The 20542-nt window shown below is 38.9% G+C and overlaps 1 protein-coding gene across 1 annotated transcript in view; it reads right to left on the reverse strand.

Annotated features, from left to right (window-relative positions):
* RFX6 (regulatory factor X6) overlaps positions 1-20003 on the reverse strand; it is a 36197-nt gene extending 16194 nt beyond the window's left edge. Inside the window, exons 1-7 of the mRNA XM_056343933.1 lie at positions 19805-20003; positions 19346-19499; positions 17721-17844; positions 16123-16184; positions 8307-8384; positions 5235-5262; positions 733-840 (exon numbers count right to left, since the gene is read on the reverse strand). Of these exons, the coding sequence (XP_056199908.1) occupies positions 733-840; positions 5235-5262; positions 8307-8384; positions 16123-16184; positions 17721-17844; positions 19346-19499; positions 19805-20003 (753 nt within the window). The remainder of the gene's footprint in view (positions 1-732; positions 841-5234; positions 5263-8306; positions 8385-16122; positions 16185-17720; positions 17845-19345; positions 19500-19804) is intronic.
* Between the last annotated feature and the right edge of the window lie 539 nt (positions 20004-20542).

A 20542-nucleotide genomic window follows, 5' to 3' on the forward strand; every position in this document is an offset into this window, starting at 1 on the left:
AACTTAAGAGGAAGGGCTTATAAAACAAAAAGCTTTAAAGCAACCTATGTTAAGACAGCCAGCATCATGACCTGTACTGGAGGCTAAACTGGAGAATCCATAATGTGTATCAAAAGGTTTCTAGCACAGTTCAGGGACATTGTAGCCTGTAATGTGACCAGAAACAACATAGATATAACACACAGGCTAGGAGCCAAAGACATAAAACATATGCCAGCTATACTTCTATACTGAACAGTTACCCTTAGGATGAGCAATACTGAACACCGATTTGAGGAATATGATTTTACTAATTAAAAAAAAAAATACATATATGCTCAGATTTTCAGTGTCTCTTTTCAAACAATTAATGAAAGCAAGTAAAATTTAACTAATTATTTGTTGTGAATTATTTGTTCTGATCTAATCAGAGAAAAATTTACCTTAAATCCAAAGGCATTTGGAATGAATACAACTCTCAGTTGTTTGTTTGTTTTGCTCTCCCCGTCTTACATACCATCAGTTTGTAAAATACTAGGTCAGTTAATAGGTAAATAATTCAACCACCTTTCCAGTGGAAAGCCAGTTAATCGGTGTTAGTAAAGGTTTGCCCCCTCTATAAATCAATCACCTCTGTTTGATTATGGACATTTCTGGCTCTTTCATGTCAATACCTCAAAGGCTAAGATACGAAGAAACATTCTGTGGTAATTTTTGATCTGTAAGTCAGAAGAGAAGTAGCTCACATTTTACCTTGTCTTCAGAAATACATCCTTGAAGCAAAAGGTGTTGAGCACTTGGAAACTCTGGGAGGAGAGTTCCAGTTTTGGAACTCAGAGAGTATTTACGAGTGAAGCCACCCTGAAATGGAAGGCAAAAACCAGAAACATTGACATAGCTCATACAGATTCATGCTAAACTTGTATATTACCTCACAAGTCTCTCAGTGTTCCAGAATATTTACATTCAGATAAACCTTCCAAAATATTGATGCTTATCCACATCCGGATTCCAGCTCAGAGAGGTAATTAAGTATGTCCCTAGATCTAAACTCCACCAAATACAGTTTTCAGAGTGATGCAGCCTTTGAGCCACATTACTTCATGGAATTCTACAAACTTTGAATTTAATCCATGTTTAAAAACTAAAGTAGAATACTACTCTCCTCTACAGTATGGATTGTGATGCCCTCAGGGAGACCTTAAGTTCTATTTAATATGTATCTTTCCAGTGCAAGGGTCTAGGGCAGTGGAGATATTATTGTTCTTCCTTGGTCTCCTCCTGCTCTAATAGCATGGCAATAGTGATTTCTGCTGTTTTACTATGGTAACCATTATTTTAGTTTATCATAAAGTTTGATCATATATTATGGTGTTATCAATGTGACGGTATATAGGATCTACAAACACTTCGGAACTAAGTATTTATTATATACCTCTTAGATTGTGGAAGACTTGACATGAAGCCCCAGTTTCAGATGTATCAATAGGAAAGATATTCCCAGCTACTTAGTGTTCTCCAGTTACTTTGTTGAGATACAGTCAATACTGATCTGGAGGCAAAATAAATTCCTCCTGAATTATGCTAAATTCCGCTGATCTGAGAGTTTCTTTCAGTTCTTAGAGTTCACTTCCTAAGCCTCTTTAGCTCGTGACATCTGAAATATTGTAGACACATTTTGTACTAGTTACAGACTAAGAAAAGATCTTGAATAATTATTTGATGCTAGTTTTTGGAGAGATGGAATTGAAGGATGAAACAACAAGCAGCCTTGTATGTGTGGATACTGACCGTGAAGCGATATATGGTAAATCAACACTTGTTTAGACTCCTAACCTAGAACTCTCACCAAATCTGATTCGGTCTACTCGGTAAAGCTGAGCAGTAACATTCTGTAGCAATACAGTGTTGCAATGCTCATATTTATAAAGCACACCACATTATGCTTATTAAGCTCTCAAATGGTATCATTAAGATGAAACCCTCATCCTCAAAAGAAGCAATAAAATCTGTACTATGATTCTGTCCTTACTGACTGAATTGTACTTATTCTTATAGGATTGCATTCAAACATTGAGAAGACTATTTTGCTGAAACCTTTTGTTCCCCACAGGCCTTATGTCAAGTCAGTGTACAGAGCCTTGAGCAGGCCTTCTGCAGACTTCTGCAGTAAATCCAATATTTCTGTGCAGATTCCATTTATACTATTGGATGGAATTTATGACCATGCATGAGACATTTGAATGGTACTTGAAGCAGCCTTTTCCTACCCCTCTGCACAGTCAGATTTCACTGAAGTGGGAATAGTAGGAATATAGTGTAACATATAATGTAAAAGTGTGCAAAGGAGAGTATTTTCCTATAGATGTTGACTCATGAATTAGATGCCAGTTTCAAGTGAAATTCTCTCAAATACTGAATTCAGAAAACTATACCTGTAACTGACTTATTCACTATATATACAGATATATGTCCCTATTTTTATAGGGTTATATGTCTGCCAAAACAGACAGCAAGGGACGAAAGCATACATTATGTAAACACACTTTGCTTGTGCTATCTACTATTCAAATACATATAAAGCTTTAAGTCAAAGAAATTGTAGAAATTTAGAAACATTAAAATTTCTTCATGTCAATACTATTGTGTTATAATTGCCTATCAGTAGCAAGAGGTTTGTTTTTTTTAATAACAGCAGTAATCTTAATGATTTTATTATGCAATTACCCATGAAATGTATTAAAAGCTCTGATTAAAAGGAATTAGTTCATTTAAAAGAAGGCAGTGATGGTGGTGGGAGGTTTAAGAGAAGATAATCTGCAATTTTTTACCTTGCTAATGGACTTATATGACTGTGTCTCAGTTCTAGGCTTAATATTTTAACCCACTGCCACTTGCCCTTTCAATTTAATGCCATCTGTTTCTAATGGCCATTTAACATTAAGATAATGACAGTAATATTACCTGCCTAATTAACCATGCAGACTCTAATGGTGCACTAACTGGTTTAGATAAAAGAATTTGCTGATATCTCCCCCTACAGAGAGAATACTAGAAAATGTGATAAAACATACCAGAAGTAAACAGTGTCCCTGGCACTCAATAAGTGTTCATTCAAATGCCATTTACTCAGTATATTTAGACAATCAGTGCTTTAACATCTTTTCAATGTCTTTATGTTCCTACTGAGAATTACACCTTATGCAATCATTGTAAATCTTTCTGGAATACCTAATTGCATATACTTTCAAGCAAATGAATAAGCATATATCCCCTGTTCACTTTAATGGAAAGTATGATGCCAAATTTTCAGTATGTGAAGACTGTTAAAATTCAATTTTGACCATGAAAGATGTTTTTTTTTTTCTTTTAAGACCTGCCTGCCTAATTTCAGACAGCACAGAGCTAGACAATCAAAAACTCATACTGTGTGCCCTTTCTTGTTTATTTCCACCGACTTCTTTGTGACTCTTTTTCTTGGAGGATGAAGGTCTTGAACTCTGAGGCAGAAACAAGACAGGTTTATGAGGCTGTCAGTTCTCAAACAGACTGGGAATGCCATCAGAGATGGAAGTAAATGTGCATTCATTTCTGCCAAGGGAACCAGACACTCAAAACTGAAAGAATGAATGCTGTAGTAGTGCTCATGAATCCTTGAATATGTTGAAGATATCCCATGGCATAACACTATCTTTTTTTTTTTTTTTTAATAAGATAGCTGATTATCTGAACAGGGAAAATACAGCACATATAATCTATATGAACCTCATTAAAATACTTGATGTGGTGTCACCACGGGAAGTGACTACTTATGCTGGAGAGAATGGGGATTAGTACAAGAATGTAAAATGTTTAAGAAACTGAATCCAGCTGAAATGCTAACAAGTTGCATTGACAGGGAAACTACTGGGTTGAAAAGGGACTGAAGTGAAGATTCTCAACGACTTGGGACTGCTCTCATTGAACATTTCATAGATTAAACTGGCTGACATGAGCTAATGAAATCATCAATAACGAGGAAGACCAAGAGGTCATGTAGAAAGATCTGGATGGCTTTGAGATAATGGCAATAAAGGGGATGAAAATCAATAGAGCAACACCTCACTCTCAGGGACCAGTAAGAATTTCTGCTATCAGCTAGGAGTTGCTTATCTGGAAATGAAAAAGGAGAAAGACTTGCTATGTATCAGTTGATCACAGAGGGTATATTTAGTCTAGTAAATTAAATGGTGTCAGGAAACATTCCCAGGCAATACTGGAACAGTATTACTCAGAATGGCCCCTGACATTCTTTTGGCCCATCCATGCCAGTCAGCAGTCTCCCAAACAATTCCTAGTCATGCTTCAACAGTTACTGCATGCTAGGGACTTCTCTCCGTGGCAATGTGGCTGAGATGTGCCTATGCTGTTTTGTATGTTCAGGAGTTTAATAATATGGATGCAGGTTATTCCATGCCAGTTGAACTCAGTGTCAAAGAACAATCCTGGGAGCAGTCCTTAACCCTTAATGAACAATAATCCATAATTCACTAGTATAAATATGACCAGAATGACAGTGACTATACCATAGTATATGTTTGTGAAAATGTAGGCTACTTGTGGAAAAAACAAACAAAAAAAAACCAAAACAAAAAACCAAACACAGTTCTAAGGTTCATCCAAAGTGATATTTCCAATAGAAATCAATGATGTGCCATTTACAAGACTATTGGTTTTTTTCTATAAAGATATTCAAATCAGAACAAGTACAGTGAAAGGCTGTGAGGCTGATCAGAATGGAATAAAAGCTTCATCTAGCAAGCAAAAGCAGCAAAAAGACATATCACAGGAAAACATCGCAAAGATCAAAACCAGAGGAAGACAATCCTGACCAGGAGGTATAAAAATAAATTTATAAAAAAACCATATTTTGGCTTCCAATCAGACAAACGAGATTCTGAAAAAGCCCTCCTGCAAAACTAATGGATGCAAAAAATTAAGCTAGATCTTGATCCTTTGTTTAAGAGGGTCTATTATGAACCTTTGGTTATGGGATACCGGATTGGAACAGGAACCCCAGAAAGTCTCTTCCAATCTTACCTGTCTTCAAATACTTAGAGGAGCAAATACTCAGCTTCATTAAAAAGTGTTATGCAGCCTAAACTTTAATGGAATATATTGTTGTAATTTTCAAAGAAATGAATGTGAAGAAAACCACAGGTCACCTAATATTTGGATTATAACAGAAGTGAAAGTAAATAGACTACAGCACTTACCTCATTCTTTAACTTGCTTCCAGAGAACCTTTGAAAATAAATATATTTATTTTTTCATAAGCAGAGTTTGTATATATATATATATATATATATAAATAGATCAATTACAAAAATGAGCACATTTCTTCAAATGTAATTATAATAAAATTCATGCTTTTTTCCTAACTTCTTCCACTGGTTTGCAAGTGCCTGAGGATATCAGGAAACCTACTGATGTCTTCCAAAATATGAAGATTCAAATCAGTGACCAAACAGTAAAGTATAAAACCCAGGTTTCATTTTTTTTCTGGGATCTTTGCAACTTCACAACTAAAGGGCAGCATAGGTGCAAATCCATAAGGTCTTTTACTAGGAATATAAAGTTTTTGATATAGCTGAGTAAATTCAGAGTAGAAAAAATGTATGTAGAATTTAAAATTCTCAGGAAAATGAAGAAATCATAGTGATTTTCCACTCTTTTTCACCGTAGAATTATTTAATGCAGGTGAAATACATTTCTGAGATCAAAGATTCATTAACTGGCAAAAATGTGTTGCAGTATAGTGAATGTCCTATTAAGAGTCCAATTGAGAAATTCTCAGTGAAGTGAAGACTAGCAGGCAACTCAACTGTGCAGAAATCAGAAAGCACGTTTAAAATTATAACTACTAAACTAGAAAATGTATAATGATAGAGATTGTCATGGAAGTATAATGATAAATGTTGTTTGATTATTGTTATTTCTTGTTCTGCTAGCTGCCAACTGATAAGATACTGTCGACCACAACGCCTTATAATTATTAGCAGCAATATCGTGATTTCATGCTGTTGCAATGCTCTGCTGGCAGGACAGAAAACCAGGGGCTGAGTGGTTGTGAAATTCCTCCTGCTCAGGCCAGGCACAGGTGGTGTCTGACAGTTCCCATGACATGATGATCCAGCATATGTTACCTACAGAGTTCCCTTGGTTGTTGATAGATCAGTATGAAAGAAGTCATCAGTCAGTTGATTACAATGTTGAGCTAATTAGCTTCATAGCTGGATGTATTTGTTATGGACTGTGGATTTCCACATGTGCAGAAAAATATTCACAGACTGTAGAGCACAACCATGAGGCAGCATCTGCTAGCATTGCTCCTCCAAAGCCTTAACTGCTAGCTAAAGCTACCCCTTACACAGCACTGTGGATACTAATTATTTTTTGTGTTAGGTATGCTCCTTTCACAGTGGCAAGGCTTGATGTTTAAAGGAACTGAGGTCAAATTTACAGCGGAATGTAAGGATTCAGGCACTGGCAACCCAGCATTTAAGGACCATTGTACTCAGCTCAATTATCTAAATATTAATACATGAATGCCAATTAAGTTTGAAATGGCAGTGAAGGCCTATATTTAGGCAACTAAACCAAGGCCCATTGTCCCTTCTGATCTTTTGACAAGCTGCCATCTAACATGCAAGCCTCGTGGTAAAGGACTCCATATGCCTGTATTTGTACGTGGGCATGGTGTAATCTGGTACTATTATCAACACATATATTTCCCCTGCCTATTTCTGCCCCAGGCTTGATCCAGGAACCATTTTTATAGCTCACCTATCAGAACAGACATCAGACAAAGGACAGATTTTTTTTTGAAGGATCATTACATGCAGCAGCCAGCAACTGGAAGATTTACTCTCAATTTTGAACCCCTACACTGCCTCTTTCCTTACCCAGAAGCTTGTTCTTAACCTCAGGCTACTTCATCATTCTTTTCACGCAGAGAAGTCCAACCACGGTGATGGCCAAGACTGTGCAAAATGAGCATAGGAGCTTCTGTTCCAAATCAACTAAGGAGGCAATTTGACTACTGGACCCTGAAAATTCAACATCTCATACATGAGAGCACAACTGCTAACAAAAGAAAACTAGCGAATCTAGTGAGTAATCCTGAGAATCTTAATGGAGTATCTATTCCATCTTCATGTGAGTATATACTGTCAGAAATCCAGCTGTGGGTATTTTGCAGAACCCTCAGTTTGTTTGCATTCATTGCTGCTAGATTGCCCAAGGACAGAGCTTTACATGAAAAGAGCACTGGCTGACATAAAGCTGAGGACTAAGAGTGATTATATTCCCTTAAATGAAAATTGCTGTCTTTTAGTCAATTAAATAAGCCATTTGTTCAAGATAATTCTGTATTACGAAAGAACTCATCTCACTGTGTACCAGCAAGACCTCTGCAGCTCTGAATAAACACTGGACAAGGAAATGGCATATTCTAGTCTGTTATACCTTAAGTCCTCAATGGAGAGATCCCTCCTTTTAAGCATCACTGGCAACGTTACCCTCAATTTTTATACTTGTCCTATTGTTTAGAAAAAGCCTATATGGATATAACCTAAATCTGCCAGCAGTTGAATTTTCTATGTGTGATTATAAACTCATTTATTCCTTTCCTTTCTCCACTTTTACAGGTATACTGCTGTAGACAATGAAAGCCGTCGTTCAAGCCATATGTGAACACAGACATTTGTTTTACGAACTATTAATCTTTGGCAAACCAACAGGCAGCTATCGTAACGTATTGATCCTGCTAGCTGTCCCTTAAATAAATATAATTAGAGCTTCCTGGGTTAGGTTTAAACTGATATTAGCGAGTCAAAAGACCTGTAAATATTAATCTACACTGACCCCTCCCTCCTGCCCACAGGTGCCAGCTTCACACCATTCTCCAGACGTTTCATAATGGGAAGCTGTCCTGGGGAAAGAACTCAGAGGGTGACACACAAGCAAACAAAATGAGACAAGTGTTCTGGAAATGGTGTTTTGCTGCTTCACATGAACAAATCATCTGCTGTTGTAAATCAGTGCAGCTCTACACTGACTGTGGTGAGGCCATACTGGAAGTCACTAGCAAAAGATATACATCATCCTCTTAAAACAAAATCAGTGTCTTCAGGGAAAAAATTGGTACTTAAAGCTACAAATGCCAGACATTGAGATATGCAGCAACACTGGTTATGGTACCAACAAAAATTGGTGTGCTACAAATACCTTCCAAAGGGAAGTTAAAGTAAGACCTTCACTAAGTCTCCGAAGTTATGTTATTGTACCTGGTTAAGCCTTTTCCAGAATACACAGAGTGGTAGTACGCACTGCTTTCTTTAATGCCAATTCCATAATAGTGATACCTGTAGAAAAAGAAAAAAAAGAGGAGAGTGTCAAGTAAAGCAAACTGTCAAATTAATTTTCAATGCTTTCTGAAAACTTTTCTTAACAGTGTCTGTCAATTCCTTTCACTGACACGGAACAAAATCTGGTCTCATAGAAAACAGTATTGCCATGATTTAATGCAAAATTCAAGGATAGGATCTCCTTTAAATTTAAAATACTTTCTCTCTTACAAGAATGTAGCTGGAACAGCACATGTCCTAGAAAACATGTTACACCTCTTTTCCCTAATGTGCATCCTCTTTCATTTTACTTCATTTGTTGAATGGGTCCGAGGTTTGATCTACCAGGTTTATTTTATCAGGCTTACGTATTTAGACAATCCCACAGAGCACTTCTCAGCTGAAAGTAACTTGTCACTGTAGCCTATATAAGGTAGTGTTCAGCCTCTTATGACTAAAAATGCTACCACTTCATTCATTCATTCATTCTTCTCTCAGGCTGTAGGCTGACCAATTCTGAATTATCTAGCCACGTAAGCAGTTGTCATCCACATTTGTCTCCCTTGCTGCTGTCCTGGAGATTATTGCTCCCAAATAGAGCTGGAAGAAGGAAACACGTGCCTACAGTTCAGGCTTTGCAGTGCTGAGCCCAGTAACTTAATCAAAGACACTAAAGAAGGTGGGCTGGTGCTAAGAAAACTGGCTATGCAGTAGAAAACTGCTTTCCACTGATTTTGCTACAAAAGAAGTGACCTTCAAGACAAGGGCAGGAGAGCAAGCTGGGGGCAGCCCTTTCTTTACCCGTCATAGCAAAGTTTGCTTGAGTTCATCTATCAAAGGTGATAGGCCTTGTCTAATAAACTCCACTCAACAGATTTAAAAACTGATGTGTGTTAAACCAGATTTGTCTAAGGATGTTATGTACAGTATACTCAGGTTTATTCGGTTTTTACTAAAATTAGCTTGAAAATACCCTGGCAGCTGGTTTAACTGAACTGGTTCAAAGTAACACTTGCAGTTCAAGTACACTGCAAGTAAACCAAGACTAACAGAGAGGCAACACTTCGCAGTGCATTGCACTGATTTCTCTGACACTTCTCAGCAGTTTGAAGAAACACAGTCTTAAGACACACACACAGCAAACAGTTTATAGAACACATAAACAAAAGGTTTCAGCTCATCTCTGCTGTTCCTGGTGATGCCCATTAAAAAAACCCCACAATCTTACTGTTTGGTTTTGTATGGGATAGTCACAGAGAAGAACAAAAACCTCAAATGCTTTATATTTACAGACCTGACTAAAGGCATTAGATACAAATGATATTTAAGAAAATGTTCATTAGGGTGATATATTTGCTTAGCCTAGGTAGCTTTGAAAAATCTCAGCTGAAATAGTCATTCTGTTTCTGGACAGTCTGTTGCATGCATTCGGGATTATACAGCCAAGAAACGTGACAGAACGTGTCTGCTGTTAAAACATCATAGCTTTTACTGCTTGCCTGAAACTAAGTCTACATAATGCCACTAGACCGCAGTGGTACCTGGCAACCCACAGGAAGGCCAAAAGTTTCTCCGTTAGTTTTCTTGCCCTGTAAGTGTATTTTTCTGAGGGATGGTGATATGGTGAACTGACCATTTTTAAATAGCTGTTAATACTCAGAAGCTCAGACATAGGACCATCTACTCATAACAGTTCCCTTTTTATCCATTAAAGTCAGCATTGGCTGATCAAAGCAAAGTGACACACGACACCTCAGGGTGGTTTAGGATGCCAATGAGATCTTTCATTAAATGTCGTAACATTAGACTGTTGTCCTTCAGTTCACATACAGTATTGTGTCACTTATGTTGTGAGCTACAGTCCTGAAAGTTTTCAGTGGCTACTTTTGGCTTAGGAGTATTAAACAGATAGACATGGTCCAAAGACCTAGATCTGGAAATTCCTAATATTTGACACATTTCTGACACAAATGCTAAAGGCATTAACATTTTTCTTCTTTCATGAGAATGAAGTAATTTAAAATATGACACAAGAGGTATTGAAAATATACGTGTATGGATTCTTTGAAGTAACAGCATTTACTTAGTCTGGACATTGCAAAGGTTGTGCATTGAACAGCATGAAAAACAAAATAGAGCTCTGACTGCTTCTTTTATAATGTTATCTGCACATTTGTTATCAGCCATGTAAGCAAGCAGTTGCCTCTATCTCATTCCAACACCCTAATTCTCCCAGTTTCAATCACATGCCATTTTTTTAAATTCCGAAAATAAAAACTTCACACTTTCACCACAGATTTGGAATTCCCTCCTGCTGAAGTTGGAGCGGGCCAGAGGCAAGGAAAAGCATTACTTCTTTACAAAATTAGCATTCAATATCCAGGTTATTCAACATCTAATTCAATATCAACATACTTGGGCTAGAAACAGGAACTGTTGTATGATTTGGATTGTCAGGTTCTAGTGGTAGGCAATATACTTGTTCTTTCTCTGGAACGCCCCAAGATACCAGAATTTACCATTGTGACATTTTGTTATGTAGAGAACAGATAGTTTCAGTACCTATTCTGTGTGTATTAAAGGCATAGCAGTTATCATTCTGCTTTCCTTCAACAATTTGCGTAGTTGATTTTTTAGCACTAAAAGATACAGCTTTCCAGTCATGACACAAAAGCAATTAAAAAAATTCTAATCTGCAATTTTCAAGCTCTCTCTGGCATACTTCATAGAGTAATAAGGTATGAAGATTTTTATTCTCTCACAGCCAAAGTCATTAGCTGAATAGCTTATTTTAGGCTCCCTGTTGAGAGCAGTATACCCATCCCAGACACACTGATAACATCTTTAACCTACAATTTCAAGTCCTTCTTTCTGTCTCTATATGCATATCTGTATGTGTATGTGCATTATATATGTACTTTACTATTTATATTTCTATTTTATAATTAACAAAATTAAACCAGCAATCATAAGGAACTTATTCTCAATTTCTGTAACAAACCTTTTAAAAACAAGCTGAACTGCTTTCCTTTTTTAAATTCAGTGGGTTTTTTGCAACATATGTTCCTATGCAACTAGTAGCCCTGATTTTAGCATACACTGACACAAATGATAGCTGATAAGGAAATGATAGGCTTAAGCTGTTCAGGGACTCGCAATAAGTTGTTATCACAGGGCCAGCTGCCATATCAGTTTTATTAACCCACTAAATCACTCCTAATAAATAAGATAATAGTTTTCAGACATGATGGATAAAAGTTAAGATTCATCATTGATCAAAGTCTACAAAGAAATTAAAATGTAACTTGAGCTCAAACAGTATTCTATGTGTATGGACTGAGCAGTATGTACATTTTCCTGAATAGCTGCTCCAGGTAATTCATGTACTGAGAAGGTTGTAACTGAATTCTAGCAGTGAGCATAGTATGTTCAACATTACCTATGCAAAGAGGACCTGCTGCACAGACAACTGTTGCTTGTGAAATACTAATCTTAGAGAGCAGTTTGCAGTATTTGTTGTGCTGCATCTTCTTTCACTCAGCAGGAATACAGAGAACTTCCCCTACATTCAGCAATCTGCAGTGATTAGCATGGGCACGGGAGATGAATGAACTTTGTTAACAAAACCATGTCCAATGTATTCTACCTTCTTGGCCAAATATTTAAATGAGTGTTTTAGTACTGACACTTTTGTACAAATGCGTTGTTGAATAGAAACACAGAGAGAGAGAGATTCTGACTCAAAGTTCTAGGATTTATCAGACCCATTTTTAAGTGTCTCCTCTGCCTAGAAATGGAGATGACAAATGCTGCTTGGAATCAGACAAGGAACTAACATTTGTATATCTCACATGTTAGAACAGCACCTGTATCCCACACCTTAGAGCAGGAGTGCTTTCTCGAATCTAATTCATGATCATGAGAATGCTAGAAAGAGCTTGGCCTTGTCTCAGTGGGGGAGAAAAATAATTTCTTGAAGTGATCTTGAAGGTGATGGAAAAGGGAACTGGTTTTCTTTGCTTTCTTCTGACCACAGCCAGGCTTTATTGACAGATACTGTGTATGTCTGCAATGTCCAGTAAGGCACTTTATTCCTGAGGAGTTAGCTTTTCTTTGCAATGTAAGAACAACGGTACCATTGGAGAGGAATTTTCTTTTTCATTTCACATTTTTGCAGCGTCTGGCTCAGAGGAGTCCTGGACAATGGTCAGAGCTCCTAGGCAATGCTGGCATATGAAACGTCACTGTCAGGAATAGTTAGTACTATTACTGCTCCTACTAACACTATCTCAAAATAATGATAGCAACAACAGAAATAAAACAATTTCACTACACTGCCATTCTTAAAAAAATAGGGTTTAATTGCTAGTATGAAGTGTTTCCTGCCAGTCCCAGTAACCCAGCTTTGTTCCACATTTAGAGTCCATGCTGACATAAAAGCAGAGGGTAACTAGTAATTTACCGAAATTGATGAACAGTCCCTTAATTTGCTTATTAATTTAATGGAAATAATTCTTTAAGTTATACTGTGTGACTGCTACCTGGTGAAAGCAGAAATTAATTCGCCCCGCAGTGAATCTATGGTTCTGAGGTCAATATGGTCCACAACGTCAGAGATAGATAAACAGATAATCAGAGCTCATTATTTATACTGCCATTTCTCTATGACTACTCGCTGCTGTATTCAGTCTCTGAACTGGAATTATTGTCACCTGTGCCTTTTGTGAGGCCCTTTTTTGCACAGCAAGATCAATGTAAATGTATCTTAGTGGAAACGAGAACTGCAGAGGAAAAGTCTGAGAAAAACGCTGATGAAAAAAAATGAGGAGAAACAAATGCCAGATGTTCAAACAAAACCTGCTGATGCCTCATCCCTTTGAGGAAATTGTTCAAGAACAGTTAATCCATATGAAAATATGGCACATAATACCACCAAGGTCAGTAGGGATATGGGATCTGCTGAAGAAATGTTGGGCATGAGGTATTTCTGCGCTAATACTATTAAATGTCTTAGTGAAAAGGGGAATATGTGACACGTCACAACACAATTAATTTTGCAGCTAGATTCCCATGTCAAAAACCAGATTTGATACATACTCCTTTATTCAATAGAGGTTGACTTACTGTGCTTTAAATTATACAGACACATGATATGTTTTGGAATTTTGGATCCTGAGCGGATCTTGTTTATCAATTCATTAGGTATGTCACAACAAAAATGTAATGATCATTGGGGAGACTTTTCCCTTTGTATTATCTCATTCATTGTAACTTGAAAGTGGTTCTCCAAATACGTTGGATCATGAACCTGACTAAAACTTAACCACGGCACTGATGAATTAGTAGATTGTCAAATATTCCTGTGCAGATTATGAATGCCAGATCTCCTAAAATATTAAACAAACACCAGCAGCAAACATCCATCTGCAGAGCTAAGTCTACATCAGCTCATGCCCATAACCATAGCTGAACTTCACCACAGCAAACAATACATGAGATCCCTCTTTTTCCCTATAAATAAGCTTTCTAATAGGAGCTCTCCTCAAAACCCCTCTATTCAGCATCTATAGGTCATCTACAAAAAGAGAAATGAACTTCAGTTCCAGTTTTTCTCAATACGATGCAGAATGCGTACTCTCTCCTGAAAACAATCCATGGGTTATGAATTTGTAAGACTGACAGAAACTATGCAAGAAAAGTCCTCTGTTAAGAAAGGAAAAATATTCTATGCAGGCTTTATTTCCTTTGGATTGTATTTTTATCAATTATTATTTAAAATAAATAATTGAGACATACTCAAGAAATAGAATGTCTTCGCAAAAATTTGGAATTGAGATTCTTCCTCACCTTTGCTTATACTGCAACAAACCCTAAAATTCATAAATGACATCTACTATGCTTCAGCAAAACTAAGGTGGAATCGACTGGCTATTTCTTATATTTCTAAGGCAGGAAGAAAACCAAGCATAACAACATGAATCAACCCCCAAAAATTATAAAAGTAAACAATGCATCTTTCAGACATTCCTAGTATATTGCAAAGCACTTAGGAAAACCAGTGTCTTGCAGGTTTTTTCCTTTTCAGTCTCCTTTTGTTTTGAGTTTTACTTCTAAATTACTGAAAGACAAGAGTAACTTTGTCTTTCAAGACTAAGTCATTCAAAATAAAAAGTTTTCTCAAACAAACAGAATGTTTGAGCTTCTTCCATTACTACCAGTATTCTGTTTTCTTATTCATTAGCAAAATGTTTCCTTGCTGGTTTTCTGGATTTTAGTTTTGTTTCAGTAAACCATCAACTCTTTGTGCTTTGTTCTGCAAGTCAAGATTATTTTCACTAATCTTATCTAGTAAGTACAGAAACACATGTGTAATTTAAGCATGAGAAAAATCCTAGGGCTACTCACATATTTAAAAGCATGCATAACCTAAAATATAGTCATTAATAATAAATGTTTAATTTCTGGGTATACACAAAAAAATGGACACAATACCTATGCTAATTTGTTCCTCACAGCAATGTCTTATTTTTAGGAAAAACTATTTTGAAATCAATAGAAATATACAGATAAGGATCTGGTCTAAATGTGATTTGAGATTGAAAACCATTAAGTTTTTGGAAAGTTACTTTAAAAGAACAAAATTATTTAATTAGTCCTATTTTATGTTGAATGGTATGGGCACAATATTTAAGGTTTAAATATTTTTTTAAGCCAGATATAGATAAACACTGAAGTAACAGTTGAAAGTGCAACACTCAGAAAAGCTCAGAGCCAGTCTTGGTTTCAGGCAATACAGAGAACTGTTGTATTTGTGACCCTCAAAACAAGGATAGAAGTTTCCTAGAATTGCCTAACTCATAGCTTGACACTAGTAATATCCTAAAGCATTATTTTAGCTTCTCTGCATTCCTTACATCAATACACAACACGGTTTTTCATTTCCTTAAGAAGTAGCATTCCCCTATTAAAAACCAAAATAGACTGGGGACAATTTATCAGTCCTTCCTCAGCAGTCTTGCTATCAGGACATAGAAGGGAGGGTGAATGGAAGCGAATATGTTGTTACATTGTTCACCATAGTTTTACACTAACTTTATCATGGTCAAAAGCATAATGCTAGAACCAGAACTAATAAAGATTTCATCACAGGTGATATATAATTATCTGTGATTTATACCTACAGCCTAATATTGCACAGATCAAATATACAAATTAATTGGATACATTATTAATGAAATGACTGCACTATAGGTTGTGTACATTTCAGAGTTTTTATAAATTATCCACAGCAAAGAGCAGATGTATACCTTCTTCTTAATTTAATACAATTCTTTTTTCTAGTGTCTTTAAAATAATCCATATTGTTATGTAGAGAACACAATGAAAGTTGTTAGGTTTGCAAAAGGCAAATAAAAACATTGCACGTTATTTATAGAAAGACAAGCAGCTGTAAAAAAGATACATGTATTATATGATGGTTTTCATATATAACATTCTGACATACATTTTCAATAACTGCATGGCTCTAAACATAACAAGTTTTAGAAGCTTATTCAGTTTAATTTTAGAAATTGTGCCTGCAGTAATATTTTCATACTCAAACTCTATCAGTTTCATCATGTCCATGGAAGTTACCACTTGCAGTTTGTCATCTGAACAACCCCCCTGCCAATTAGTATATATTATGGAGACATGGAAATACATGTCATTTCTAGAACGTATTCTATACATGGATACACAGACAGTTGCGCCTTACTTTGAATGGCCCCTTGTTCCAAGCCGCCTTGTGGTAAGGAGAGGGAATTTCTGGCGAATGGTCTAAAAGATAAAATAACTATTAACTTCTAACACTGGTACGCTTTCTTAGTAATCCGTTCGTAGGAAAATGGTAGTGTAAATATATGGTCTAATGTAGTCCATGGATAAATATTTGTGATACTTATGTCACAACATAAACAATTAAGCATGGTTTACACTGCAGGGGTCCTTCCACCACCATCCACCTTGCTTTGTATCTCCACTATTCCCATCCATAAACTCCTTCCCACCCTTCCCCCCTGTTCCTCCTTTCTGTTTTCACTTCTACAATTTAAAATCTAGTTTTCTTCACCAGGATCCTGTTACATTCCCTAAAGTACAACTGTATCCGTTTCTTCAGCGATCTAAACTGAACCAGGGAAAGCAGTGCCCTCTAGCTATTCTTTTTTCAAAGTCAAACAACTGAAAATAAATTCATTTTTTATTTGAAAAGTGTGATCTGAAGGTTAAAGCAAGCAAATATTTACCTCACAGGTGCTTCTGTGTCCTCCGCTATCAAAGAGCAGGACAGTCTTAAACTTATTTATGCTTACTGAAACCCTGTGAAAGTTTCTGTTAGCTCTATGCTGCACATAAGGAATTCACGTTATGTCATTTAATCTAAGTCAAGCAAAACATTCTGTCACTGGAGTCCTGAGATGAGATTAGTGCCCTAAAAACATCCTACTCTTCCTGTAAAAAATTACGCTTACGGCAAAAGGTTTATTAAGTAAAATAATAATTCAGTAATAGGGACAGCTCTTAGATACATCTAATAGACAGATCACTGTCAAAACAATGTATAAATGGAAAGCTATTGTCTTCCTCATTTATACTGAAACTGCGTAATGAAAATTAGATATATACTTCCTCAGCATATCCAATTCAAGAGGAAAAAATTAGTAAGTGAACGTTTTATGAACCAGATTTTAAATCCATTATTATTATTTAATTAATGCATTTTGCAATGTATGAACAATGACTAGATCAACAGTGTTTAAACAAAAGATGATCCTTGAAGCATTTTTGGTTTCCTGTTTCACTAACTACTCAGGATTTAATTCGGAGAGTTCACATCTCCCTTTCATTAAATGATTTCAGGATTAATTGTAGAGAAGGGAAGAAAAGAGGATGAATCAACAATTCTTCATTCAGGAGCTCTTTGTGTTATTAATTTTTACTCCCTTTCTTGTATTGCTCCTTGTGTCACATCTCACTTTACACTGCCTTTAGTATAATTAAAAGTGTCTTGCATGTCAGATCTGGTTTTGTGGAAAGAACCCTATTAATGTCACCATCAAAAAGGAAAAGAAAAAAAGCTCTCAGAGAGAATGCCTTTTTTTGTATAAAATAACAATAAATCAAAGGGAATTTCAGTTTCATTTTCCTAAAGCTGATGTCATGACATCCCTTCATATGAAACAGTGTAGTTAGTCTGATTCCATGTACATTAGCAGTAGAAAACGTGAATTTGAGAGGAATTTTGACACAGGTGTTCTAAATTGTGATTCTATCAAGGAATTAATCTAGCAAATTATGAAGGCATTTATTCTTTACCTTCCCAAAAGTTGCAGCACAGGCAGGTTCCAGTTTCTCTTTTCTGCAGAAGTCTAAATAATGTGCATAAAGGATGCATCTTGGTAAACAAACTCCCTCACAGACAATATAGTTTTCTTCCAGCCTGGATAGAGAAAGAAACTGACAGAGTAAGAAGCAATATGCCATGTCTCCCGATTTTATTTCCCCCCTGGGGTTTGGTACTGCCCTCTTTTTTTTTTTTAATTTTACCAAAGAATTTCACAAGAACACACAGATGGGTTTCTTCTGAACAACACTTGGTGCTTAGGTTAGTTGCAGAATACAGAAAACCTGGGACCAAGTCCCTTTTCTTAATGAGTCTTTTTCAATGTCTGGACTTTTAGGCTTTATACAAATAATTAAATTATCAACACCTAAGAGCCAGCTTTGCTCTGAAAATAAGAGCACTAACTAGACTATGTAAGACTTGGGTCTAAGACTGTCCTTTGAAGAGAATAGGGGCTTGAACTTGTATTTTTGTTCCCACTGTATCTTTAACACCTGGGCTAATGCCACTTTTCTTCCTAGTTTTGCTTTTTTATTTTCACACTGGACCTGAACCTGTTTCTTGACCAAACCACACTGAAAAGCAAAGAACTGGCTTTTTCTGAAGGATGTGCATTTTTATGTAGCTTCCCAATCAGTTTACAGAATACAACTGTTTAGTGACGGTCATTAAAGTAAAATACTAAAAACTGAAGCAAAAAATGGCTGCCTTTACTTGAACTGAACTCTTGGCAACAGCTGGGTATCCACTGTTGTCCTGTTTCTTTTCTTTATCAGTTTACACTATTTGCTACTCCTGGGATGATGTGCAATAAATTTATTTCTTAAATTACATACATCTGTAGGAAAATACCATGTAGTAAACACTGCATACTGAATAATTTTGCATTGACTCACCAGACTCAAATCCTTACAATTTATACTCAGAAGTCAGATGTAAACTAGACTAAGAAACTGGGCAATATAGATTGCTCTCGTTTTTCAGTTAGATGGAAAAGTCTAGATTTACAGTCTGCATTTGGTAACTAAATTCCCATTTAATACGGCTGCATTCCCCCCTAACTTCAACTAATATCTGCAGAATTTGACTTCTTATTTGGTTAATTCTTGCCCAGATAAATGAAGTAAAGTTAGGGCTTCCATGGACAGTAGAATACAATGCAAAAAAATATAAGACAGTGAAAATCTAACAGTCATAGCCTTAACGGATAACTAAAACATCCATTCACAAACGTGATGCTTAAGTAATGTTTCACTTGTACATTTTTTCAATACATTTCATCGACAGCCATGTACTGTGAGAATACTGTGACAGCCTGTGACTGTGACAGAGATTTCGGTTAACAGATAAACCTCTGCTAATTTAAAAAATTCAGAAATCTGGAAGCAGACGTCGTTATTTGTAGGCGAAGCTTTACGGAAAAAAAAAAACCACCAACTAACAGAACACCCCAAAACCTCACAAACGACAAATGTTTCTAGAAGAATGGGAGAGATAACCCTCCTCGCCGGCTCGCTCCGCTGGGGCCCGGCGGACACCCCGCCCCGGAGCCGCCGGTGGCCGCGCAGGGCAGCGGGGCTGCCGGCCGGAGCCCTACCATTGCAGGGTAAGCTGCGTCTGCTTCTTCTTGTCCTTCATCATCTGCGTGACGCTCTTCTTCGTAGACGGGCTCCGGTCCGCGGGTTTTAGTGCGCCGTCGCGGGTATCTGCATCTTCTTCCGAGGAGAGGCCTTCGATGTTAAAGTGTGTTTCTGAGCGGGGGGGGGGGGGACGGGACAAGAAGAAAAACCCGAGGGCATCGTTACGGCCAGGCAGCACGCCGCCTCCCCCCGACGCGGCCGCGCAGGCACCCGTTTAACCGGCCGCCGGGTCCGCCGCTGCCTGAGGGCCGGGCCCCGCCGCCCCGCGGCCGGGCAGCCGCACCCGCCTCCCCTCGAGTCCCCGCCGGACCCAGAGCAGCAACGGCGCTTCTGGCGCCAGCCGCGCCTCGCCCCGCCTGCCCGCACCTGCCCCGCCGCGGGCTGGACGGGAGCGCTGCCGGCACCCCGTCCCTTACCGGACTTGATGCCGGCGGGCAGCGCCGGCTCCGGGTGCCCTCTCTCGGCGCCCGCCGCGGCACACAGCTCCTCCTCGGCGTAGGGCAGCAAGCCGCGCCCCACCAGGTCCGCGTAGCAATCCTCCTGCGCGGCGGGGGACGCTGCCTGCGCGGCCGGGAGGCGCAGGAAGGCGCCCTCCGGCTCGGGTCCCTTGGCCATTCTCCTCACCGGCACCTGCTCTGCCCCGCCGCGGCGCGGGCGGCGCCCATGGGCGGCGGGAGGGGACGGCGCAGGACGGGGCGGCGCGGCGGCCTCAGGGCGCGGGGGACGTCGGCTGAGGCATGGGCCGCGCCCGCCGTTTCTGCGGGGCTCCGTCACCTGCGAAGCGCGGACGCCGGCAGCGTGAAGGGGAGGGAGGAGAGGCGATGCGGGGGCGGCGGCGGCGGGGGACAGGTGTGCCCTACGGCGCCGTCCAGGGACACTGCATGGCTCCCGTGCGGGCTGAGGCGGCCGAGCCCGCGGGGGCCTCTCCCTCCCTCCCGGCAGCTCCCCCGCGCCTGCGGAGGGGGCTCTGCCGTGGACGGGGTCCCGCAGGTCGCTGTCGGGCGGCAGCGGGGAGGTGTCCCCGTCCCTGCCTCCCGCCCGCCGCCGCGCTCGGGCGGGCCGGGCGGGGCGGGGCGGAGGCGCGGGCGGGGCACCCGATGACGAGCTGCTGCCCGCGGCGCCCCGCGCCCGCCTGAGGCGGTAGCCCCGGGCCC

The sequence above is a fragment of the Falco biarmicus genome, chromosome 6 (assembly GCF_023638135.1).
Source record: "Falco biarmicus isolate bFalBia1 chromosome 6, bFalBia1.pri, whole genome shotgun sequence".
Taxonomy (NCBI): Eukaryota; Metazoa; Chordata; class Aves; order Falconiformes; family Falconidae; genus Falco; species Falco biarmicus.